This window comes from Equus asinus, chromosome 16 (genome assembly GCF_041296235.1).
Source record: "Equus asinus isolate D_3611 breed Donkey chromosome 16, EquAss-T2T_v2, whole genome shotgun sequence".
Classification (NCBI taxonomy): Eukaryota; Metazoa; Chordata; class Mammalia; order Perissodactyla; family Equidae; genus Equus; species Equus asinus.
The window spans coordinates 1,160,370-1,186,906 of record NC_091805.1 but is presented as its reverse complement, the minus strand read 5'-3'; the positions used below and the strand labels follow the sequence as shown (position 1 = coordinate 1,186,906).

The 26,537-nt window shown below is 44.9% G+C and overlaps 1 protein-coding gene across 11 annotated transcripts in view; it reads right to left on the bottom strand.

Moving 5' to 3' along the window:
* Positions 1 to 26,537, bottom strand: part of NFIA (nuclear factor I A) — a 348,179-nt gene that overhangs the window by 43,843 nt on the left and 277,799 nt on the right. For all 11 annotated transcript variants that reach the window (XM_070486374.1, XM_070486375.1, XM_070486380.1 and 8 more), the window contains 2 exons: positions 8,073 to 8,251; positions 5,659 to 5,824 (listed from right to left, as the gene is read on the bottom strand). In XM_070486374.1, the coding sequence (XP_070342475.1) occupies positions 5,659 to 5,824; positions 8,073 to 8,251 (345 nt within the window). The remainder of the gene's footprint in view (positions 1 to 5,658; positions 5,825 to 8,072; positions 8,252 to 26,537) is intronic.

The following is a 26,537-nucleotide window of genomic DNA, read 5'->3' as shown; positions in this document are numbered from 1 at the left end:
AATTCTAGTTTTGAACAATCAAAGCCTAACGGCTAAGAAGGCATGGAGAAAATTATGTGCATTTTTATGCATTTTAAATTGAGTTTTTGTGTTACTAATTAAGGAAAAGAATACTGCATTTTGCATTATCATACCACCAATAGAACCAAATATCATGAGAGATTTCTCCTAGTCTTGAGCTGTCATCCTCAGGACTCTGAGGAACACCATTCATTACATTACACCTTTGAAAAGGGGCCCCTTCTCAATTAATGAGACAATGCACGTGGAAAAGCTCAGTAAACTGCAAAGAGTTGCCATAGGTCAGAGGTTGTTAGAATTAGTCTCATCAGTAACGTATCTAATAGGCATCTCAAAGATAATTTGGTCAAACCAAACTCTGATCCCCACCCCTGACCCAAAACTGCTCTTCCCAGAGTTTTCCCATTTCAGTTCACGGTAACTCCATACTTCCAGTTGCTCAGGTCAAAACCTAGGAGCCACCGTTGATTTCTCTCATTTTTCCCTCAACCCACATCTAACACGTCAGCAAATTCTGTCAGCTCTATCTTTCCGGTATTTCTCATCCCCCTCCAACCCGAGCTGGGTGGCCCATTAGCGCCTCTGGCCTGGACAGCTGCAGTGGAACCCACCTCCAGCCTGGCCTTAGTTTCCTCCACTGTACTCTCTGCTCCCTAACTTACTGTTGACTTACACTTTGATCTCTCTGGTCCCTAACTTACTGGTTGACTTACACTTTGCTCTTTCTGGTCCCTAACTTACTGCTGACTTACACTTTGATTATTGTTTGTCCACAGGAAAGGGGAGCATGTGTTTTTTCCACTTTTGCATCCCTTGTGCCTAGGATAGTGGCGGCATGTAGAAGAGTAGAAGACATGCATGATATTTATTGATTAGAAAACAAAAACACTGTCTTAACTTGTCTCCCCGCGTAACTCTTGCCCCTGCAGTCTATCTTGAACAGAGCGGTCAAAGTGCATGTGTTAAACCTTGGTCCTTGTCGCTCCTCCGCTCCCATCTCACTGGAGCACTGGCGAAGTCCTCACCCGGCCTGCAAGAACCAGCATTACTGCCTCGCCCTGGCTCCCAAACTCTGCTGTCCTCTCTGACCTGGCTCCTCTCCTCATGCACTCACATTCACACACACACATGGGCCTCTCGGCTCTTCTCAGATGTGCCAGGCTGCACTGGCTGCTCCTTCTCACAGAAAGCTCTTCCCCCACGGACCCAGGCTCCCTCCAACCGCCGTCAGGTCTCAGACGGCCTTCACCCCCACCACTCCCGGCCCCTGGCACTTAGTGTCCTATGAGGCACTTATACTTCCCCACCTGACATCAGGCCTACCTATTATACTCACTACTTGGGTGACTATCTTTCTTTCCTCTCTAAAAGAAAAGCTCCATCAGATCAGGGATCTTCTCTCTCTCTCATTTTCTGCAGTATCCTAGCACCTAAAACTGCTTGGCACATGGTGGATGGTCAACAGCTATTACGGAACGAGTGAAAGAGGAAATTCTCTCACTGGGTATCTAAAACCACACGGTAGTTAGTCATCAGGAACGGGACACGTCCCTCGTGAATGCCTCCTCCAGGTCACCCCTTCTATCCGTCGTGGTCTCCCACAGAGACCTGGTGTAGTCCATCAGTCTTTCTCCAAACAAATCATCAGCCCAGGAGTTCTCCCTAAGAGATCAGAACTGTTATCTCCACCACGACTCCCCTGGTTTTTAGGGCACTGGTGAGGATTTTTCTCATTAAAATGTACTTATTTCATAAGCAAATTTTTTCCGAAATCTGCTTTACCCCTGTGTTTCTGGCCACAGCTGCACTGTTGAGCATTGCTGCCAGAGGCAACTAATTAGTTTAAAAAATACACACTCTGCTTTAGGCTGGCATCTATTTGTATTTCATTATAATGTGATATTAAATACGATGCTTGGACTCTTAAGATGTCTGCAGCACCGCACATCCGCCCCCAGTTCAGCCTGACGGTCTGCCTGCAATGGTGGGTGGAGCAGGTAGTGTCACTCCCAGTAGCAAACAAGGGAGCTGAGGCCTGGGAGAGCTGGTCATGTAGGACACCCTTGGCATGATTTCCAGCTTTTGTTTTTTAAATCTTATTTTATTGCAAGTCACCTTCAAACCCTTAGACAGAAAAGGCTGTTCTGGGTTAGACAACTAGTGTTTTTGAAAAAAGCCTCAATTTTGGACATCCTGTTGGGATGCCGAACATCTACACTTAACATACCCCATCATGATGTTTCTTTTTGCTGAAGTTGAGCTCTAATAAACTGGACAAAGATACACAGGACCAACCACTCTGGGGTTTAATTTCCAAGAAAGCATATAATTTATAAAACTATATTTTTCCTAAATTTTTATCTAGTGGTAATCTAATTTTAGATACCCCCCAAGCTGGTTTCTGAAGAAAAGTTCTACCTTCTGTCTTAGACTTGAAACACCAGAGTGTCACCCTTACCAAACAGCTCAGAAGTCACCCTCTCCAAAGAAATCTGCTCCCGAGGCCCGTGCTGGACCCAGCTCCCTCCAAGGCCTCCTGTACCCGTTTGCCAGCTGTCTCCCTCAGTAAATTCCACATTTATTTAGGGCAGGGATTAATCATCTCTGTATCTCAATCAGCTAACACAGTCCTTGGCCCATGACAGGTGCATAACATATGAAAGCTGAGTAAGTGAAGTAGCACAGCTCCTCTTCCCACTTGGTAAGGCCTGCAGTGGTCCAGCACTGCCAGCGATTGGGTAGATTTGTCTGTGTGATTTGGGGGTTCAGCATCGGGAAGCCCATTCACCCAGAGTTACAAACTACGTTCTCTATTAGTATAGGTGATTGTCACGTCTCCCATCTGACTTTTTCTTGTATTTTATTTATCAATTGGTTGAGAAATCAGGGCATGGAAGAGAACTTTTTGTGGGGGTCCTTAAATCTCTTCCCAGTGTGGACCAGTGGACTTTGATATTTTTATTTTGAGAGTCTTCTCCTGTGCTATCAATTACTCCCAGACTATCATTGTTTTATTAATGAAGTAAAAGACGGCAAGGCCAGATATTGCTGTGAAACAACATATTACTATGAATTCAGCAAACCCCAGAAAAGCCTAGAAACAGGGGCAAAAATTTATGATGATAAAAATCTATGTCATCAGTAGAACATTCTGTTTAGTCTACATTCCTAAAAGCCTATGGTTCAAAAAGTAAGCATCAAATTACCTATATCAAACTTCAGGCCTCTCTCCTGTGATTCTGCTTTTTCCAAAAACCTTTACACACTGTTCTAACAAACATGCAACCATACGAATTGGATGTGCCAAGACCCGCCCCCCACCCCACACTTCTCCCCATAATGTTGAAAGAACGCCTGAGGCCAGGCCCACAGGACGACGCGTGTCTTCTCACACAAGGCACCTGACTGAGCCCCTGGAGGAGTCCAGGAGGAAGCCCCAAAGGCAGGGGCTGAGCAGACTCTGCCTGTCCCACGGACACATTTGACTTTACCCAGGCCTGGAGCCTTCCTCTGGGGAAGAGTTTTGCAGACGATAAAGTGCTCCAATTCATCTGGTGGTGGTGCTTAACAAGGCTGATTTCACATAAATCAGGTAGTATGATTACTGCATTTTTACAGCTGAGGAAACTGTGACTCAAAGAGAAACACAGCTGGGAATTTGGAAGGTGGGGATTTGAGTCCCTATCCTTCAGACTTCAACAGTTGCACGTGGTATTTCCGCTTTCCCAACCCCACTAGTGGAAAATGCACCATGGGTGCACGAGAGAAGGACCATGGAGGTGAGGATATGTTTACAGACAACAGGTAGAATACTCCTCTACAAGGCTTCCAAAGGACTGTCCTCGGCCTGCACACACAGGGAGAAGATGAACAGGAGAGCAGCATGCAGAGGCTCACACAGCACACAGTGAGTATGCGGCTGCCAGACTGTATGCCAACGTCCCTGTGACGAGACTTAACTAGAGTTTGGGGATGGTGATTTTTATGCCTTGTTTGAAGATGTTACATTAATACACAATAAACAGGACACACCTACAGCCTCTGTGTCTTTTCTGAGTTTCCAAGATCTGTAGGCCAAGCCCAGCCTGCTTCCTATGTCATCAGGCACTCAGGGTTTCCTCCTTTGTTGTCACGTGTTGAACCACCTCTTACCAAGAGAAGGAGGTCTCTCCAAAATTTCCCCTGGATCCTCAATCTTTTTGCTATAAAACCAGAATCTATGCACAATGCACCTCATTTCTATGGGCATTATCAAAATTAACAAATACTAGATAACCCCAAACTCACCCTCAGACACATGTCCATGACGGACTCCAAACATTTTGGATTCAGTGTCCCCAGAATTAATCCAAGGAACACACTGTCAACAGAAGCTCATTTGCTCGTTGGCCCTTTCCCTTCTGCACCTAATACCATTCTGTTCCCAACACTGAAAGTGAGGAGCCTGAGTAGTCTGGGCATCCTTCACCACACTCATCTAAATGGCTGTCCAATCCCAAAGTTTATGTCTACACAACATCCCTCCTTGTGCTCCCCTCCATTCAACTTCTGTTACTGCTGCTCAGGTTCTTGATCTTCACACTTCTTCCCTGGTCTGCTCTAACCTTTCCCCTCAGTAGATTCCCTGCACCCAGTCTGTCTCACCTCCTTCAAAGATCTCCTTGAAGACCTCCCCTCCTTAGGGTCACCATCACAGTTCCTATCCTTTCCTACACTTTTATCCCTCTGTGAAGCTTTAGGGAAGGTGCAAATCACACCTTCTGCCAACGACAGGTAGTCCATGCATCACCTGGGAACTCTGCCTCCAGCCATCACTCTTTTTGATATTGTTCCAGGTACTAATAAACGTCAATTTGTGTTAGAGCTGTTTCTATCCCTTTGTCATCTCTAAACTATCAGGAAATACCTGGAGAATCATTCTCCCTCTAATTCATCAAGTCATTATTCTCATCACCTAAAAAGGTTTTGAAACTCTGGTTGTCTGACCCCATGTTCCCAGACTACTCAGAGAAGAGCCGAGAGCTGTCCCTCTTTCCATTTCCCATCTCCTGCCTCCTCCCCTGCTGGTCCAGCCATGTGAGGCCGGCTTCAGCTCTGGCTTTCCGCCAGGCTCCGCCTCCTGCAAACGCTCAGTGTACACACCTTTCAATTGTTACTTTGATCTAAGAATCTTTTTTCCTGTTTGATGTATGAGGTGTATAATCTTTATACCTCATTAAGTACATTTCTTTTGGGCTGTAAGTTACTGGAAGGCAGGCCTATCCAGAAGTATGAGGAACTTTTTGCCAATAAGAAATCATGCAAGTAGATGCTGTTTGATGATCAAGAGGACAGCATTCAAAGCCACTCAAAAAATATGCAAAATTTAATAGTTCATATTTTGATTTCTGTCTTGAGCATGTGGTTACACCATCCTATCCACCCAACACCCAGTCATTTTCACATCTAGAGTGCCTGACAGTACCCTAGGGTGGGGTTCACTCTGATCTGGTCTTGGCTCTGCAAACTTAGTCTACAACCGTTGCTGGAGATCTCTGTCTATCACTAGAGCCCATGCAGTGAGGTACCAAGCCTGGGGTGGATCCAAGTGCATAGCGCTTTTCTAAGTGACCGGCGCCTCATCTCATCCATACTTACTCGGTGAGGTTGGGGAGGCTGCACCTCCTTCTGTTGATGTGGTCGGAGGCTTCGTGTCTGGCACTGGCAGAGGCACAGGCCTGGCCATTGGTGGTGGTGGCGGCGGTGGCAACATTGGGGTGGGAAGGAATGGGTTGTGCACTTTGCCTTGGCTGCTCCCATTGGGCTGTGAGGGTGGAACCAAACAAGACACGCACAAGAAAAAGAAGAAACAGACACGAACCATTAGCTGCTTCTGAAACAAAAGATCATTAGGCACCTACGTAAATTACTAAGTATTCTAGCTGCTTGGATTCCTCCATAAGAATATACGGATGAAGAATTGTTGGGCTGTTCTTAAGGTATTCCACAAAAGTACAGTCTTAGGCACACATGCTCAATGCATCCCAAACCTATCTCTTGGATTACTCCGACCTTCTTTGCATCCTGGTTCTGTGAAATGACCCGCCAACTTTTCCTTAGAATGTTTTGATTCTGTCTTAGCTGCTACCTTCATCATCAGTCTTATGATTATTAAATATTTATTTAATATGTGCTTTATAGATTGCAGAATTATTCCATCATGTCTATTTATATAGATATAATGAAGTTTCCTAAATACGTCTTTGAGACAAAAAAAATTCTCATGCTTCAAAGTTATTATTATATAGCATTTAATAAGTATGTTAAATGAACATAAATTTCTTTCACATATTGTATAACATCAGGCACAGAAACTTTAGAATTCAGCTGTCAAAATTCTGCGAGGAAAAAATATCACTTCTAATTTTGATTTAAATTATATAAGCATATGCCATAAGAGTCATATTTATTTGGCCACCTGATGTTAGAACCACCAAATAACAGCTCTTTCACAAAAGAAAGTTTCCCTCTGAAAGAAAGCAATAACATCCATTTTATTTTCAAGTTTTTCAAAATAGTCCCATGAGGAGACCCACCTTAAACCCTTTAAAATGTTGATCAAACTGCAACACTGGGCATTTGACAATTATACAGGATGATGTCAGGACTATTTAAATAAAGTTAGAAATTTGAAAGTCAGATGCCTGATGCTGTGGTCACTTCAGTTCTCTCATGGTTTCCCACGTGCCATTCTGACCCCAGACTCAGCGATACCATTCACCAACAGTGACAGCTCTATTTAGGCCACAGTCCCTAATCAAAACTCAGCTGGGGGAGGCCCTGTGTCCCAGGATTTTAAGTGTAAGCTTCATAATTCTGCACAGGCAGCCTCACTCCCTCATCAACAGTCACTGACATATTTAGCATTGTTCCTCAGAGACTATCTCATCTGACAGTCAGAATGTGCACTTTCTTGCCGGCAAACTTGCTTGTGTGTGATTTCTGAGTGGCCTAGAAGTCCATAAGTGAATGCTTCAGAATGAGCCAAGCAAAGGAGTACACAAGCAAAAAGAAAAGAGGCGCCATATTGATTTGTTGTCTAGACAGAAATGTATCTGCTAACACATCACCAGACATTAGTCAAAGCTGCCTGCTCTGTCTCAGATATGCAGAATCAGGTATTTCTGCAAGGGAAGAAAATCAGTGATAGAGCACTGTGATATAATTTTCTAAATTAGCCAATAATAGTTATGGCTAATCTGTGGCTTCATGAGTGATTATGAGGAGAAAAGGAAAATCACATTTTGCTTCATCCTGGTCATTGTTTACCCTTCATTATTATTATTACTGGCCTTGGGATATAGATATCCATTGTAAACATTTAGTTCTATATTTGAGATAAAATTTGTGATTTTAAGAAATCACTTTTACGTTTGGAATATTATTTCAAATGTGATTATTTGGTTTATTTGAGAAAAAAACAAAAACATTCATTTGAAGCTATTGCATACTGTTTAGCTTTACACAAAGATAAGTGGGAAAGACAACTACTTGCAGAAACAACAAACCACAATAAACTGTACTTCTAGCATCTTGAGTTCAAGTGCTGGTCAATTTGCTCTAAAGTGTTAGAAGACTGTATTTTTAAAAATATCAACTTAGTTGATCTGAAACATCTGTGTCCCCTCATCCCTCTACCTCTCCCCACCACCTCAAATCGTTATTTACAATTATTTGGTCTTTCTATTTTGTTAACTGTGTGAGCCCTAGGTTAGCATGCAGGAGGTGGAATGACCAGCCCACAGACTAGAAGGTTATATAGTTCAGCCTTGAGATGATTTATATCCATAAACTTGACAGTGGCGAACTTAATACAAACACTGTTTTTAAACCCTGGCCACTCACTCTTAGAGTAAGTTAACTTTCCCACAATCTAGAACAAATATGACACTTGCCTTCAGTCAGTCAGCACAACATTAGAACACAAGGTCACATGGTCACAAGGTCTCCCCTTGTTATTTTTACATTTGGTTAATATTTCTAAAGAAAGTGAAAAAAAGAGGTTTCCTTACATTGAGGAACCCCACCTGTCCAGCCTGCTGACCAGCATCAGGGCAGACAAGCTGGACAAACTCTTTCAGCGTCTCCTGAGGGTGGTAGCGGATGGCTGGGTGTGAGAAGTAGGGCCCAGGCTGCTGGATGATGGGTGACGTCGGGAAGTGAAGAGTCGATGGTGTTGCGTGTGGACTTGCTACAGGGAAAGGAAATGCCAGAGTTACAAAGAGAAAGACTTGCTTTGCTGCAGCTTTTACACCTGATTCAGCCCTCCTTCTGCAACCTCGTCTCCTGACCCCGCGCATGGTACTGCTCATGGGACTGAGCTGAACACTGGAGAGGGCTGACAGATCTTCTTCCCCAAGGCTCGAGACAAACACAGAGGTTAGCTTAGGGTAGAGTTTCAAGCTGTCTTTCTATTTTCAGTGGACATGAGTTATAAAGGCATTAATAATCCTGGGTGAAGCTGAAGATTATTCATTACCTTAAGAGCCTTTTTAATGAAGCAAGCAATAAAAAATGTATTTGGCAGATTAGACCTGATCTAACTGGCATTACATATGACAAATTCCAGTTTGCACATATGGACCCCCTTTCATGCTGAGCTATCCATAGACAATAATTCATTGTTAAAGCTCTTATGTCCCTTTCAAGGAAATTTCTAGGGACTAATTCAGGATGAAATTTTTTTGAAGTATGTAGTAAGTGATCACTTAACAATCCTGTGCAATTTGGGTGCCTCACTTTACCTGGAAAGTTTATGTCGCCTTTTTTTTTTTTATTTTTTTACCATTTCAAAGCCAAACTCAGAAAGGCGTGAGTGTTAGAGCAGGGGAAGCCACAGGCTGAGGAGGCAGTGACACCTGCCACACTGCTGGCCCTTTGACCATGAAGACTGATAAAAGCCTCAGACAACTATTAGCCCCTTATACATGAACCCTGGTAAATTTTGTTTGTACAAGACGACGATTACATTAGATTAAAAAGCTTATGTGAAATGCTGAATAATTTTTCTGAGAGAACTTCTGCCCTTTAATTGGAAGGATGATGGATAAAACCTGCTAGAGGATAAGAGCAGCCCCAGGGTTTAAGATACTCAAATCAAGTAACGCCAAGACAGCAGCGCTCACTTCTCAGTGAGGACCAGAGAAACACTTCCCAAATAAACGCAGATGAGAGTATCCCTCTTTCCTTACTTTTCTTGGTTTAAATCTTTAAACTCAAGGAGCCCCTGCAAAGAGAAAACAAAGGAATGCCCAAATTCTTGGAGAATAAGACTTTGCTAATACTAAGAGTGACTCGTAAAAGCACTAAGAAACCTAAGTAAGACAGGCCATGCTTCCTACCACCATCCCACTGGCACGACTGAGGACTGTGCAAGAGGACGTGTCCTACTGATCCCTGGGCATGAGCTCTTGCTTCCATGCTGGGATATCTTTAGGGTTGGGGTATTCTCTAATAACTGAGATGGCCAGGACGTTGAGGTTCAGAATGGCATCTGTAGCTTTTAAAGAGTGGAAATGGGGGTTTGTAGTAGAAGCAACAGTCCAGTCCACGTCTTGCAGATGCCCTGATGGAACCCTTTCGTTCATGCCAGCTTTAACCTGTCCAACAAATATTCACAGGCTCCTACTATGGGCTTGGGATACAACAGCGAGCCAACGCAAAGTCCTGTCTTCAGTCATACAACTGAGGGCATCCTGAACACAGCCTATTCAAACCAGAGTTCCTGTCCATCTTCCACCCCTCATCTTTGCTCTTCTCTCAGTCTTTCTCATCTTAGTAAACAGCTTTTCTATCTGTTTGTTTACTGTCATATCCCCAGGATAGCGTCTGGCACTCAATAAATATTGGTTGAATGTACAATGAATGATTAAATACATGAGTGGTACTGAAATTAATAAAATAACCATACAAATAAAGATAGATCTAAAACTTTGGGGGTTTTTCACCTGGCAAGAGCCAGGGAGCTTGTAGAAAAACTGGCAAAACTTACGGCTTCACACAATGAATGATAAATCTTGGAACCCATAATAGTCTCTGAGTTAAAACTCACAAGCTAAAAAGTCAAATGGCTCTGATCATCTATTACTTTGCAAATTGTGCTATTGGCTTTAAAGCACCAAAGGAATTTTTTCATCTAATATGGTATGGCTGGGGCCAGCCCCGTGGCTGAGTGGTTAAGTTCGCACACCCCGCTTTGGCGGCCCAGGGTTTCGCCGGTTCGGATCCTGGGCGTGGACATGGCACCGCTCATCAGGCCATGGAGAAGTGGCATCCCACATGCCACAACTAGAAGGACCCACAACTAAAAAATATACAACTATGTACTGGGGGGATTTGGGGGAGAAAAAGCAGGAAAAAAAAAAAAAAGAAGAGTGGCAACAGTTGTTAGCTCAGGTGCCAATCTTTAAAAATAATAATAATAATAATAATAATATGGTATGGTTGTCTTTACTGATAGCAAGAAACTTTGACCTAGTGTCCTGCATTTGACCAAACAGTTTCTAGTTAGGTAGGGAACGTGGCATTTTCCAAACAAAGCTGGGAACATACTGAACATAACAAAATGATACACTCAACTTCTGCAGCGTGTCAGACACATAGGTGGTGACTCCATTATTAAGGGCACCTGGGAAGCAGACCTTGATGACAAAGTGGCAATGCTTCAGGAGCTCAATGGAAAGCGATAAACGACTGTTAGATTATGAAATCATGGAGGCCAACAGAGAATGCTGCCCAAGGGAAATATTTCCTTGGGCAAACATCAGGTGGATTAAAAGTTAAAGAAATTTGACAGAGGAAATAATTCAACAGGATCTTGGAATTCTTCCCTTAATTGTTAATAAACATCCTTGCTCTCTTTTTGTTGTTGTTGTTGTTAAATATGTAAAAGAAAATAAGTAACAACTTAAATTTAGATCTTAGTTTCTTTACTATATCTTACTAAAAACAATTTACTCACCTTTTCCTTGTGGCATAGAGTTTATTTTAACACAAACCTGAGAACACATGGTACTACATAGAGTTAATTCTATAGTGACTGATTTATAAGGATCAATTAATTCTTAATTAATACCAGGAAATCATTTAGGCTGTAGATTGAAATTAGGCAATTGCCGAGTCTGCATTTCAAAGGGTCATCCTTCACCCTCACTTTCTCATGCCTTGGACTTTCTGGTTCAGCCAGTAGTTCAGTGTGGAACTGGATATAAATCATTCAAGATTCGGAGCTCTAATTTCTTTCAATAGAAAATGGTTGTGTTAGAGACATCGCAAAGTTCTGCTGAATGCACGACGCCCTGCTGTTTCTCGGGATCACCTGTCAACAGGACCCTCACTGGACAGGGCACTCGGCAGGCTCTTCATGGCTCCAAAGCTCAGACTTAAGATCTCAGCAACGCCTAAATGGTTTTTTTCCTTTCCTAGTTCTTGTTTTCTCTCTTTTATCTTGGATTAGACATTTTCAGTGTGCCTAAGTTTTTGTGTAAGTAGTCTCAAATCACTTTAGAAAGTTTTGTTGGGGTTCAATCAATTAATCAATCAATCAAATTCAATGGACGTATTCTGAGATGGTCAGACCAGGCCCTACAGAAGAGAAATGACCATTATGAATCTGGAACAGTGCTAACACAACACACAAAGAATGGTATGAGTCCAAATTTTTGACAGAGAAAAACATCTCTTATGGATGTGTGTGTGTGAGTAGTTGACACTATAAAAAATTGCAGCACATTATGTAAATGCATATTTAGATCCTTTAAAATGTGCATTGTTTACTCGAGAGTCAATGAAAGCTTTTCTCAAGTGGTTACCGTTCATTGCCGTGCATCCATCTGTATCCATGTTGATGTTAATACAATTTTGTGTATTAAAAGGCACTACAAAATTGGCTGCTTCTGGGGGCTAACACTCCTAGTACCCCAGGCCATGAGAGGCAGAGCGTCAGGACTCCATACTGGATGCATCTCACAAGGGGTTTAAACCTAAACCAGAGGTCAGACTTGTTTAAGACAACTGCTTGGGCTTTTCACAAAGAACAAAACAGGAAGGAGGAACTTTGATCAGGTTTCTCTGGCTGGAATGGCACTGCCTACACATTCTGAACAGAGCAGCCACAGTGAAAGACGCAAGAACCAGGGCTTCCCAGGGGGTGCGGGGCCTGGTCACTCACCACAAAGTGGCTACATTCCCAGATGCTTAAACAAAGAAAGCGGGCCAGGCAGGTTGGTTTACTTGTTTGCACACCCACAAATTCTCTAAAAAAGACTCTCTTGATTTTAATTTGAAAGAGAAGTTGTTAAAAGTGCAACACAATTAAACATATATTTTTTAACTTAAAAATGCTTCCTCCTTTAAAGCAGAAGTGATTAAGACAGGGGAAGGAGAAGGTCAAAGTCTTTACTGTATTACGGTGTGTGTTGACAGACACATGACCCAACAAGGGATTCTGGGCTGTGACTCCACCGGAGGGAGGAGGTCGGATAGACACACATTCTTCCTCTGAGATGACACCAGGGAGGCATGGCCAGGTAGGTGTGCAACCGGGTATTTCATTTTAAGTCTTAGGGAAGAAAAAGATAGAAGAACGTAGTCTTCCTTAGTATTTCCCAAACATAACCTCCAAGAATTCTAATAATCCTCCCATGTTTTTCCTCAACCCAAAATTTCATGGGTTGAAGTCTGTTCCTGTATTTAACCCTGGCATGGGCTCAACTGCTTTATTCCTCGTCTACGGACCACCACAGATTCTCACAGAGTGGACAGGCACGGATTCTTTTTACGTTAGCTTTCTGCTTTCTGGCACCGGCCCTTCAATCCTAGTCGCCCCTCAGTGGCAGGCTCCACAGAACAGCTGTCCAGAGCGTGGTGCAGACAATAAAGGAGAACCTCCTTCAACGCCCACATGCAGCCCGCTCCCCCACACGACGAATGATCACTCCTGAACCCTCACAGTCTTATCGTTAAGCAACACTAAGTTAGTGGCAACAGGTGAGATTCCAAACTACTTCTCTTTGTTGGCACCACTGCAAGAAAAGGCTGCTCATCCGTCTTCAGCAGTAAAATGTTCTTTAGACAAATAACCATTTCCATAGAGAAAAAGGTGGCATTAAGAACTCCTGACTACCCATATTTATAAGGAAAGAGTTTAATAAGGCAGAGCTCTAAAGGGAGAAGAAAGTGGAAGAAAAAAACTGCACTTAAAAAAAAGGGCATGTGGAACTTGAATTGTTTGGGTTGTCAACTACTATATACTTTGTTTCTTTGGAAATTCAAAACCACAATATGTAACACCATAAAAGCGTACCTCAAGCTGAGAAATCTATCTTAATGGTACATAGCTATAATTTATAAATCATGCATGAGTCAGACCTGCCTAGAAGTTTGAAAGTTTATGAAAACCTAGAAGTTTGGGGTTCTGGGATTTATTTTAACAGAGACACAAGGAAAGATGAATTGGCAATGGTTTTCAAACCTTTAGGAGGTAGAACCTTTTCTAAATAACAAACCTTTGACACAAACAAGCCAAGGTTTTCAAAACATATAGTACATATCGTTAACATCACTGAGATGAGATGCACGTGAAAGGACCTGGATATGTCAAGCGAGAGAAACATCTGACTTGGAAAACACCAATCTTTGTATATTATTGCTACCAGACAAAGTAACTTCAGGCCACAGGAGATTTCCAAGGCAGCTGATAGTCTAGTATTCTGCTTGAGTTAAGGAGATCTTCAGGGTGGAGATCAGATGCCAATGTCTTTTGGAAAAACATACACAATAAAAGGAGTGGGAGAAAGAGAGGTCAAGGTCTTTTTAAACTTTTATTGAGATCAATTCTTGCTCAAAGGCCCTGATTTATAGTCTGGACCAGGGGTTGGCAAACATCTTCTGGGAAGGCCAGAGAGTGGAGTTTAGGCTTTGCAAGCCCCACGGCCTCTGCTGCAGTTGCTCAACTTTGCTCCTATAGCGGGGAAGCAGCCACAAAGATCACATAAACAAACGGGTGTGGCTATGTTCCAACAAAATTTTATTTTTTCTCAAAAACAGGCAGAGGGGTGGATTTGACTTGTGGGACAGAGCCTGCTGGCCCCTGGTGTAGACCCACACAATTCCTGTTCACTCTCCAAACACCTGCCATGCTCTGAGTGTGAGCTGAGCACCTGACGTCACCGCTCCTTCCATCTCTTCCCTACCACACCCTGTCCTTGTTCCAGCTGGACTTTCTGCTGAAGCCTCACCTCTGGAAGCTTTCTAAAGCAATCTGCTTGCCTTCTACATCTCCATTAATGATCCACTGCCATTTTTCCTCCCAAAGCCCGAGTGAATGGTTGTGTATCCTAGTTGTAAGTGCTTCTAGTTCCTCTACGTGAGCTGCCGCCACAGCATGGCTCCAGGTGTGTGTGGTTCCTTGCCCAGGAAATAAACCCAGGCCGCCAAAGTGGTGAGAGCGCCAAACTTTAACCACTTAGGCCATTAGGGCTGGCTCTGTATTGTTTTCCTATTGGGAGTTTGTACCTTTCGACCATCTTCACCCATTTACCCTCACCCCTTGCCAGTGTAGCTCTTTGATTGTCCCTCTCCACCCTTATTTACTGTGCTTTGGTCTGTGCTGGTTTCCCACACTGTGTGTGCATCATTCTAAGTTCAACAGATGAGTTAGAAAGTAGAGTGGGCTTTGGAGTCAGAGAGACACGGATTGAAATTCTAGCTCCATCACTTACCAGCTATGCCTCAAGTTTCCGAACTTCTCTATGACTCAGTTTTGTCATCTGTATAATGGGGCTAATAATATCTCCTAGATTTGTGGTGAGGATTAAACAAGACAATGTACATAAGGCACATGGCGTGATTCCCGACCATGTGGTTAAGTAATCAATCAATAGTTTCTTTTATTGGTAATACCATTCCAGGTGAGGAGGGGGATGAGGAAGGGAAACGAATAAATTGGATCCGCTCCATGTGCTAAGATCTGTTCTGATGGCAGAATACACAGGGAGAAGCAGTGCTGAGGAAGAGGTCCCTGTTGCCTGTCTGTTTCCTGGACAAATGAATACATAGATGTTGATGACAGAGTATGTACTATCAAGTATGGATATGACAGGAGGGTCTTGAAAAAAATTCCATAAACAACAAAGTGCAAGACCAAAGCAACAACAGCAACAACCTTGATTTAATAGTCATAAATATGATGCCACATAAAGGCTCTTTTTTGACGATATAAACTGACTCCCTACCTTTGTTTAAATCTCAGACTCTTTGACACTTAACCTATAAACTTAAGAGTGATGGGTCCGTCTCTTTCTAGACTCTCTTTTTCACTTAGACCCACAATCCTTGAGTGTCCACACTGACCTCCCCTTTAACCACGCAGCCGCCTGCTACCCAGGCAGACTTCTGACCTAACTAGAATGAGAGCAGGGCCTCCTCACGCCCTCCCAGACCCAGATACAATGGAAACCTCCATTTCCCCTGCAGGGCCCACCCTGTTAGTCACTGCGAGTTGCTTATTACAGATATAATACACGTTGAATGCTAAAAAACCCAGTGTTTTGAAGACCTGGGGCACTTTTCAGGAAAAGTTTCTAATGAGATAAAGGGACTTGGGGTTTAGGTTTATTTCTGCTACCACCTGGCTTAGAGACGTGGGCAACTTCTCACTCCTCTAGCTCTCTCATCTGCAGAATGAGGAGTGTGAACTACACGACTGCTAAAGCCCAGCTGGCTTCCAGTTCCAGGGGTGTGGGACTCAGACTCTGGGATGACATTACAATAATTCAGTACACTTGATGCAGGCTGATCACACTGAAATCCAAAAAATCTGAAACAAGGGAGCACGTGCCATAAAAGAAATCATTTTTAAGAATGTGTCTGGGATATTAAGTTCTAGAGTATATCTGGACTCAGTCTCTAAGACGCCTTGGCTTCGGGAAGTTTTAAAACCCTGCGCCTGCTAGTTCAAGCTCTGAGAGCGAGAGTCCCCGCCTGTGGATCCTAACAGGGCCTCTTCTCTGAACGTGCGATACCTGCGCATGAACTGCCCAAGCCACCAAGACTGCTGATGGGAAATGTGTTCAAACACCACCTGGCAGTGGTGACTGCGGGGTTTTCTGAGGGAGATTCACCCTGAGTTAATATCTGTGCATCTTCCTCTTTTTTTCCTTCTCTGTGAGCCGCCGCCACAGCATGGCCACTAACTGAGGTCTGTACCCAGGAACCGAAGCCGGGCTGCCAAAGTGGGGCGTGCCGAGCTTAACCGTGAGGCCATGGGGCCGGCCCAGGAGAGTGGCCGTTTAATAAGCAAAGCTGACAAGTTCCAAGAAGGGAACTCAAGCTTCTACGTAACATGCAAGCAATACGATGAGGAAGAGATGAAGAGTAAAACACAAATGCAACACCTAAGAAGACACCCGCCAGCACAGACTGGATGACCACAGAGATGAACAGAAATAGGCGGGGATCCTCCAAGCACCTGTTGGAAGTGCTCTGAGCTGCGAGCTGCGGTCCTGCGGAGATGTCACGGGCGTTGCTGCGGGAGGGCTTGGGCTCTCGGAGCGCCACGAGTGCTGGGACCTCAGCCGCCTGCGAGTCTTTGCCAATGTTTAAAAAAAGGCAAAACTATCAACTAAACAAACAAAACCCCACGACAAGCACGAAGCCACCACTGGTGTGTGGCAACCTGACCAAGTGGCCAGGTTTAGCTGCAGGTGAGCCCTGTTTCTGAGCGACGTGGTCACTGAAGTGTGGTTGCTGTTTGAGTGTTCTCCTGAGCCCACCCTGCAGGACTAAGGATTTACCCCTCCTGTTGGTGCACCTCACACAAGGGCACGAGGCCTGGGGAGGGTCCCTCCAGGGTTGAAGTCAGGGGACCCGGCGTTCACCCCAGCTGGGTGTCCATCTCCCTGTTTCTTGCTTCCTCCACTGCCAAATGGGATTCTACGTCTTGTATGGACTTCAGAGCCCCATCACTCTGGATCTGAAACCATTCACCCCCTATGTTGATCCACACAGTTCTTTAACATTTCCGAGCCTGCACGTCCTTGTGCGTAAATTGGGTAAAGCAGTGCTGATTTAAAAGACTCTTCTAAGGGTTAGAATTACTGGTCGTAGTGCCCTGTATGTAGTGGGCTCACTCACTAGAATGTCTGTGCTGAGAATCTACCACGTGCCAGACACTGGGCTAGACTCCGGGTTATGTGCCACTCTGAGGGAGATTCTCCTGGAATATATTAGGGTCTGTGAGAAGTCACCAGGATCACACAGTGCAGCGTGGCAACGGGAGACACAGGATCGGGGGCTGAACTGGTTTTGTGGACGAGTACGGCATGGACTCAGTCACTCTTCTAGGCCTGGATTTGACGTGTGCTCTGTGGCCCTCACAGCAGGAGTAAGTCACCTGCTCCGAGTGACCCGAGCCCGCTGTCCAGCGCTCAGGACAGCTCTGCTCCTGCCTCCTGCAGTAGACAGCTCTCAGCTTAGGCTGCCTGGAGGTCCTTTACCGTCCCTGTGCAGACAGGGCTCTAAGGCTTCTGTGGGAGCCTGTTCTCCCTCAGCCTCAGCCCGCATGGTTAGGGGGACATAACCCCATCCCCTGGCTCTGTAGGTGGGCATGGAACCGAGACTACACCAATGAGAAACTCTATCATCTTTTAAAGATAAGAATTATTTTAAAAGTGAGCAAATGACTCAACCCAGGCCACTCAGAGCCAAAGCACCCAGGAGTAGGGCCTTTCCTCGACGTACTGTGGGAAAGCCGCTCTCCTCCCCTGAGATCACTGAATTGGGGGAATAATCCTGGAGCTGCTCACATGAGAAGGGCCACAATCTCAGGCGATTTCGGAAAGCCGCTCTCCTCCCCTGAGATCACTGAATTGGGGGAATAATCCTGGAGCTCCTCACATGAGAAGGGCCACAATCTCAGGCGATTTAGCCTGAGAACAAAGTTCACAGAGGAGAGCAGAGCTGGGAGAGAGGCACGCAGGCTTCTGAGGACATCGCCTGAGACACCATATGCTCCTGGACTCTTCAGGGGCGTGCACGAATCCACTGCTTTCTTTTGGGGGAGTGGGAGGGTAGTTGAGCAACTGGTTGGGTTTCTTTCACTTGGAGGAGTCCTTATGCACATATCTTCTGTTCATTACTGGATATGTAACAATTCAACTACTCTTACCACGGTGTTCAAGAATTTGGGGATTCAAGAAGATCTAGAGAGATCTCACAGGAATGCCAAGGCTTTCTAAATTCATATTGCATGCCAGTAGGAGGGACCCACACAGACTGACACACATAAATTCAAATCCCCACCAATCATTTAGATACTTGTGCTGTAATACCCCTTTCTTGAATTTCCCTCTCAGTAATCTTATCATACAATAATCGTTTGTTCAACGTCTGCCTATTCTGCTAGACTGTAGGGGCAGCCCTGGCCCGTCTGGGGTGTTCACTGGGCCAGCACAGTGCTTGGCAGATGGTAAGGGCTCAATAGTTATTTGCTGAATTGACACCTGTAAACACAAAGGTGCTTACGCTTTTAGCAAGAGCCATGCCTGAATGAAGACACACCACAGCAAGTCTCCACCACGGCTAACGGGACACTCACTGTGGGAGTGGGCCACCTGCTCCACTGAGGAGATTCCTCCATTCCTTCAGCCAGAGAGTGTGACGGGACGGGGTGACTGGGCTGGTCACTGCCCTGAGACCACATATAAAATTCTAGGCAGATGTGGCTCCTCCCAGTGAGGAGAAACACCCTCTCCTTCTGGACCCACACGAGCAGGCAGAAGAGAACAGGGGCTGGGGAGTGAGGAATGAAGGAAGAGAACCCTTTCAAGAGAGCCTCATATAAAGAAAGCAAATAGTGACATGGGGGCAGGGGATGGGAGGATGGCGAACATTTAGTAACCTGCTTACCACGTGCCACGCCCTTTCCGCATGTCATTTCTCTCTCTCCTCCTATTAACGCCAGAAGGTTTTGCACAGGTGGGGAAACAAAGGTCAGTGGAGAATGCGTGCCTGGCACAAGGACAGACCCCACGTGGCCGGCCCGGGGCTGCGCTCGGCTCTGCCTGGCCCTGAAGTCCATGCTGCTCCCTGCATTTGCCGCCCCAGTCCAATTACTCTTCAGAGGTCAATGGTTTACTTCCTTTCAGAACTGTTTGTTCATAGGTCCTTTATTATTTTAATACAACGTGGCAACTCTGACGTTCCTTGCGTACGTTTTGCACTTACGAAAAAGGCATTGTTTGGGGAAAAAAGCAACTACCATTTAATATGAAGAAATGGTAAATGACAAGTGTAAACTTAGTGAGCAAATATACATTTTAAAAAACAGTCCACGCCGTTGATTAAATGTGCTGGCTTCAACAATACAAAGGACGCAGGATGAAATGGGTGACTCCCAGGATCTGCAACTGCAGAACAGGACGGTGCGTCCCATCTCAAGTGCCACCCCCTCTGCCCACGCAGACAACGAGCTGATCCTACATAAACATTGTTCGAGCTGCAGCTCCCTGCCACGGTAATTCACTTAACTTTAACATGATTTATGGTTCTGTCAATAGGGGAGGTTGAAAATCCTGCAGTGAAGCTTCAATGTGAGCCTCATATTTAAAACAGCAATTGTGCGTGCGTGTGGTGTGTGTGTGTGATGGAAGAAAACACTCCACATAAGAGATACAAGTCCAACAGTGACTTTTTTATTCTACTCTGAAAAAAGGAAAATAAAGAATGAGTCTAAACATGGAATCGACATTGTATTAAGCTAAACCAGAAAGAGCTGCTAGGGATTTGTCTGATTATGTGATTTATAGTACAAGTGATCCCCAAAGTCATACCAATGAGAGGACTTCTAAGAAACCTTGCTCAGAATCAGTGCTGTCACCATGTATGCATATGTGGGGGGGGCGGGGTGGGGGGAAGAAAGGGGCAAGGAATTCCAAGGGAGAGCAGTGTCTTTTGTCAACAGCAGTTTAAATTTGGGCCCTAGGTGGTTAATCACCCTCCTCTCTTGGGCACCTATCCTGGGGTAAGAGATAAGGAGCCAACTGGTCTTAGGCCATAACCTGTCCTCCTCGGGACAACAAATTAACAGGATTCCACTGCAGAAGAGCTCTCTTTGGAAGTTTGCTGCAGGGATGACAAATTAACCCAGCAGGGTGTCCCACACATCTATCTCAGTACAAATTATTAGTGTAACAGAGCTTTTAGTTATGCATTTATCTAGTAATTATTGAACGGTTACACAAAACCAAGCTGAGCAGCCACGGCCCTTTATGCGGCTGGCTCAGTGGGTGGCCTTATAGTTAATGTAGGATGGTTCTCCACCACGAAGTTCACTTGCAGACAAATTAGCTAACCAGACTTCTCCTTTAAATATTTTCCATGTCACAGGGAAACTCTTTACAATACAATAAAGGTTCAGTTTTAATTACACGCTTCCTGACTTTTGTTTAGTTGTAGTTTTAAAACATTTGCTGGCACTGTTTTTTCCTTTGGCTGGGCAGTAATAGCTGGTTGTAAGTATCTGGCTAATGAATTTAATAATTTCCTGAACTGGGACTTAAAGGGCCTTTGCTAAAAAGCTGCTTTTCCTCCTTACTATCCAGTTCCTTCAAATCCCGTCGACAATGTTTCCCATTAGGCTGGGGCCCGGCCCTTGAGCTGACCCAGCTGATCGTCAGAGCCCTCTTGTTTCTCCTTTCAATGCTCCTGGAAGGAGGTATCTGTCAGGTCTATGAGTCCTGCATGTGAAAATAAACTCTGGTAATGCTTATTGTAGAAAGACAATGTGATGTTTCCTCCAACGACATACTCAACAATGAACAAACACCTTGCATCTGCTGGCAGACCATTTCAGCACCTTGTTAGCAACAGGTACTTAATTGCTTCTCATTTTCAATTGATGATGATTCAATTGCAATAAGCCAGGAGAGACAAATTAAGATTCAGCTCCCCTGAAAGGAGCACCATCATGTTCTAGGACTAAGTTAAAGCTTTCCTAAGAGGCAGAGAAGTCTGCAGATATGAAACAAGAAAGCAAACAAACCCCTTGCTCAGGTATGGGGCCTACGCCAAAGGAGGAGTGTGTGCTTACGGCAGCGACAAACTACCGGGGAATGCCTCTTCTTGAGGGTCCTTAAGTTTGGACAGAAAAATTTATAATACCATAGCAAATATTCTATAGAAAAAGGGATCAAATCATTTTGAGCCCAGAATTTCTCTTAATGCCTCTCAAAGTAGAAGCTCTTAATTAAAACCACCAAATATAGGTTGAGCACTCACTTTCACCATGCTCTGCATCTCCCCCAGTGCTGCCAAATACATGCAGCTGAATATCCCGTTATTGTTGCACATGGGGCATGGGATGAACTCTCTATTATTCCCAAACTTTCTTGAGGGATGTGATGCTCTCAGTCAAATCCATGCACTCATTCATTCATCCAACAAACATTTATTGAGTGCTTTCCCCACGCCAGGCACAAGGCTGAGGGACCTAGGGAAGGAAACAAAGATGTGGTCCCTGCTCTGATGGGCCTGCCGTCTAGCAATGGCTGTCGCTTCCTCCTCCGCCTCTCCTAGCTCATCTAAGAATACATGCTCTGCCAGCCTCTCCCGGCGACCGCGACTTCCTGGAAGAGGACCTTACTTCTCCTAATTATCCGCAGTGTATTTTTCTTGGCCCAAGTGGGAGATACTGTTCACCGCAGACCCTCAGACGTGTCATCGCCAGGAGCAGAATCCCTGTGTGGGCTGCGGACCAAGGACATAGAGAGGCTCACAGAGCACAGACGCTCTGACGACCTCTGGCATGATCCTTTCAAAGCTGCAGATGAGTCTTCCATTTACAGGGCTACTGTTTTACTATGTCTTACACAGGTTTTCAGAATCAGGGCAATTTTACTTCCACACTCCCTTCGTGTAGCCATCTTTTCTGGCCCATAAAGTAGCAGAGGTTTGGCCTTGCGCTCACATGTGAACGCCTCCATTCCTCAGGGCCGAGCGATCTAACAGCAGGGCTGTTTGCTGCTTGTCTTGCACACTTACGATGAGGAACACTGTGTCTGAGGACAGGGCTAAGTCTCATGCAGTCTGGTGCTGACTGCCACAGTGGCCCTCTCGGGACACCCTTGCCCCCAACAGCACTCGTGCATCCTGTCATGTGAGATAACTGCTGGTTTTCTTGCCCTGTCGTCCACCAGGAGGTGAGCCCTGTGAGGCCAGAGTCCAGGCTCCTCTGTTCATGCTATGCAGCAGCCAGGAGAGCACCCTGCACATTGTGGGTGCCTGGTAAGCATCTGTGGAAAAAATTAATGGGTCCGCAGATGGGAATGGGAGTCTGCAAGCTAATTTTAATATTGAAAAAAGCCAAACTGACCTCAAATTTTTTTTTTTTTAAGATTGGCACCTGAGCTAACATCTGTTGCCAGTCTTCTGTTTTTTTTTCTTCTTCTTTTCCCCAAAGCCCCCCAGTACCTAGTTGCATATTCTAGTTACAGGTCCTTCTGGTTGTGCTATGTGGGACACTGCCTCAGCATGGCTTGACGAGCGGTGCCCTGTCTGCGCCCAGGATCCAAACTGGCGAAACCCCAGGCCGCTAAAGCAGAGCATGGGAACTTAACCACCCGGCCATGGGGCCAGTCCCAAAAAAGGTTTTCTGAAGTGCCTTGCACCCAGCAGAAGCCCTGAGTTCACCAGTAGCTGGGATTCATGGGCTAATAAAAAAGGTCAAGGGATTTGTTTATGGCTGTGATTAAAAACTCGGTGTGGTAAAATCGGCTATGTCACGCTTATCAAAAGATCTCAATGACTGTTATGTCTTTGCCTAATAAAAAATGTGAAAACAAACTAATGGTGCAAATAAATGCAGTGCATTTCCCCAGTGCGGGAGGAAAAGGCAGACCTCCTGAGACGGTGAAAAGGCCCTGCCGGGGAGACCTGACTGCTGGTCTTGGTTCTGGTCGGCTCACACTTTCCATTCGTGAGGGTGAGAGTGACTGGAATACGTGGTTATCCGCTACCCAGCACCCTTCTCCCCTCTGCTTGTTCATAAAGACTCAGCTTTACACAGAGCAGCAATGTGCTCAGCTCAAAACGCAACTCTCCAGCCCCTCCTGTGGCAGAGTCATCACGCGGCCCAGTTCTGACCATGCAGCATGAGACCCTACAGGGGCAGCAGAATGAGCTGGCAGGCACTTTCTGCCCTCGCCTTTCCCTTCTTTCTTCTTGGAAGGCAGACGTAAGGCAGGAGGGCAGTAGCTATGTTGAGACCATGAGGCCACAGCATGAGGATAAAAACCACCCACTGATGCATTGTGAAGAGAAGACATCTCAATCCTTTTTTTTTTTTTTTTTTTTTTGGTTTTGGCCAAAAATTTTTTTTTTTTTTTATTAATGTTATGATGGATTACAAGCTTGCGAAATTTCAGTTGTACATTTTTGTTAGTCATGTTGTGGGTACACCACTTCCCCCTCCGTACCCTCCCCCCACGAAGACATCTCAATCCTTGATGGCATCGTGACACCCCCATGACAGTCCTGAGTCACAGGCTTGTTTTCATATGAGAATAATAGTCAGATTTTCTGTTACTTGCAGCCAAACACATTCTTGGCAGATACAGGGAACAAATTAGAACAGAGGATCTGTGGAGCACAAGAATGTCCTGAAGTTCCACAGTCCTCGGTGAAACTCAGTACATGCTTCCTCGCCAGAGACCTCCAACCCCTGCCTCACAGTATGGACAGGGCAGGTGCCTCCCCAATTCTAAATCCCTAAAGCACAGAGCTGCTTCACTCGCCGCAGAGCATTTACATTAAGTATCATTCATTATCTTGTTTTTCAAAATAGCAAAGACTTTAGTCAGAAACAAAAGTTTCAAGAAGACAAACTTTCAAGAAACTTTAAAATGTCACTGATGATCACCCCAAATCATTCTCAAAAGGAGTCAGACCCTTTAAATCACCAAACTGATAACTCTTGAAAAGGCAAAGGGAAGAACAAAGATTTTTTATTTCAATTATCATGAATAAGATAAATTGTCATAATTAAATACTTTATTATGGTTGAAATCTGAAGTTCTGGTAAAATAAACTCTTTGAAAACCCAATCTTTCAGCTTAAAGCCAGTGTTTCAGCTTAAAGCTTAAAACAGTAATGCTAACAATGTGTAATGACCCACAAACACCTTCACTGAAACTGAGTATCTTCCCAGCTCCCAAGGAAACTGCAAAATGCTTCACTTAATTTTCACTGCACAGGTGGCAAAGTATTATCCCCATGACATAGACAACAGACTCAGGCCACGAGGTTAAGCGATCTAGCAAAGCCACAGAGAAAGCCGAGGTCAGAGAGGGATTCGCTGTAAGAAACCACACGTCTCTACCTTCACCACGCAAACAGGGTGTGCCTGGAACAGCACAGACTAAGGGAAAGCACAGCTTTACTTATGAATCTTGCACAAGTTGCCTTGGATGCAAGGCTATGACTCTCTTCCCTCTTGGTCATTCTCTGTTAAGAAGTCCTGCATAAACCACTCTGCCCTTACCACCCCCAGTTCTTCTGAAGCAATGACAACCGCTCAGTTGCAGGGAGGGGATGAACATCTTCCATGTACATTATGTGCAATTTGAGTACTTTTTGTTCATTTAAACAAAATTTGAGCATAAAACCACTGTGTGTGAAACAGTGGAGAGGCCAGAAAGCGTCTGTTAGAGACCCTCCCTTGCAGAGGCTCCACATGAGCAGAGGGATGCTCTGTGCGCTAGCCACCAGGGCAGGACGAGGTTGGTGGAGGAAGTGCACAGACAAGAACGGCAGCAGGAGGGAAGCGTGTAAGGCGACGGCAGCCTGGGTGGAGCTGAGGAGGTTCATGTGGAAATCAGTCCTGGAGCTGGTCTTGGGACGGGTCAAATGCCAACCCGCAAAGACAGGCGGGCAGCAGGAGATTTTCAAAGCTTGGATGGAAACGGGTGACTTAATTGTTTGCACGGCCTGAGCACACACTCGACATCCAGGCACCATGGGGAGGACGGCAGAGGCATGTCCTCATCCATTCCTCAGAGACAGTCCTGAGGTGGAGACCGTAGTCTCCAGTCTATACATGAGAAACCCAAGGCTCAGAGAAGTGAAGCAATGTGCCAGGTTCACACAGCTGGTAAAAGCGGTGGAGACAGGATTCAAACACCGGTCCACATGACCCCCTGAGCTTTCGTGCTTAACCTGTATGCGATGCTGTCTCCCTTCAAGGTCCTATGTTTTCTGCCTTTGCTTTGCAATCTTCAGTGGGAGATTTCCTTTTGTAAGAGGTGGCCGCTAAATCTCCAAATGCAGCTTATGTCTGAAGTCGAAAGCATGGCCACTGGTTTTTCAGTCAGGTGACCTTGCTTTGCTGCAGCTCTGTAAAAATACCGCCTCTGGCCTGAGCACTGGGATACAGTACACATTTATTGCTTACTAACCAGTGTCTGCCCAGTCATAGTATTCCCATGAGAAAGTGTAAGGAATTTTAAGGAAGGGAGCAGAAATCTTGCACCCTGGGTACCATCCAGAGGCGAATATACCACATGACTCCGAGCAAGAGTGCAGTGAACACCCCCAACCCTGATACCCCAGGACCCCGATAAGGGTATACCTTTTCTTTCTTCCAGGTCCTTTGCAAGTTTGATCATCTTTCTGGACTTTCTAATAATTTACCATTTCGGGTGTGGCAACTCTTCAAAATAAAAAGAGCATGCAAGGTTGAATTTTTTATGTACAAATGTCCTATCTATTCCACACTAGCTCCCTCAGTCAGACTCTCTCCAGCTCAAATTTGGCCTCATCGTCCTAAAACATCAACTCCTAGTCCCAGATGTGATGTCATCCCAAGCATTAACTTTTCAATTGGTTCAGAGAAGAATAAAACAGAATACAGTACCTGTAGCATATATTTCTTAAATACCAAGAGGCTGAATACCAACCATTTAAAAAATATCTTAGTCCAAGAATGTCTTATGTTAGCCTAGCTCAACATTATTATTCCTAACACAAAGATGCCACTGAAGAGTTCCATCTCACTTACTCCATTCCCTTCACCAGGACACTAAGGGAGGCAGAGTGCAATAACAATGGGTACCTGTGTAGACCTTCCAGAAAGGAGAACCAAGGATGCTGGGAACCATCTCGAATTCTGGTGAAAACAAAGAATCTTTGGTATTCCATAATTCTTAAATTAGGCATCTTTCTCTTTCCCTCTTAAACATTTTCATGACTATGAATAGGAGATCAAAACTCATCGTGCTGTAGGCTAAAGAGGTCTGCTCTGGTTCACTCCAGTATGAGTCATTTTAGCAAATGTGTTAATTGTCTCGCATGGAGAAGTTCCAATCATGGTACCCAGGGGTAAACACTAGAATCATTATAAGAATTTTGGAACTGTGGTTTTAAGGCAAGACGTGTAGATGGCACTCAACATGTACTGAATAAATGATAATACATGCACATTGTTT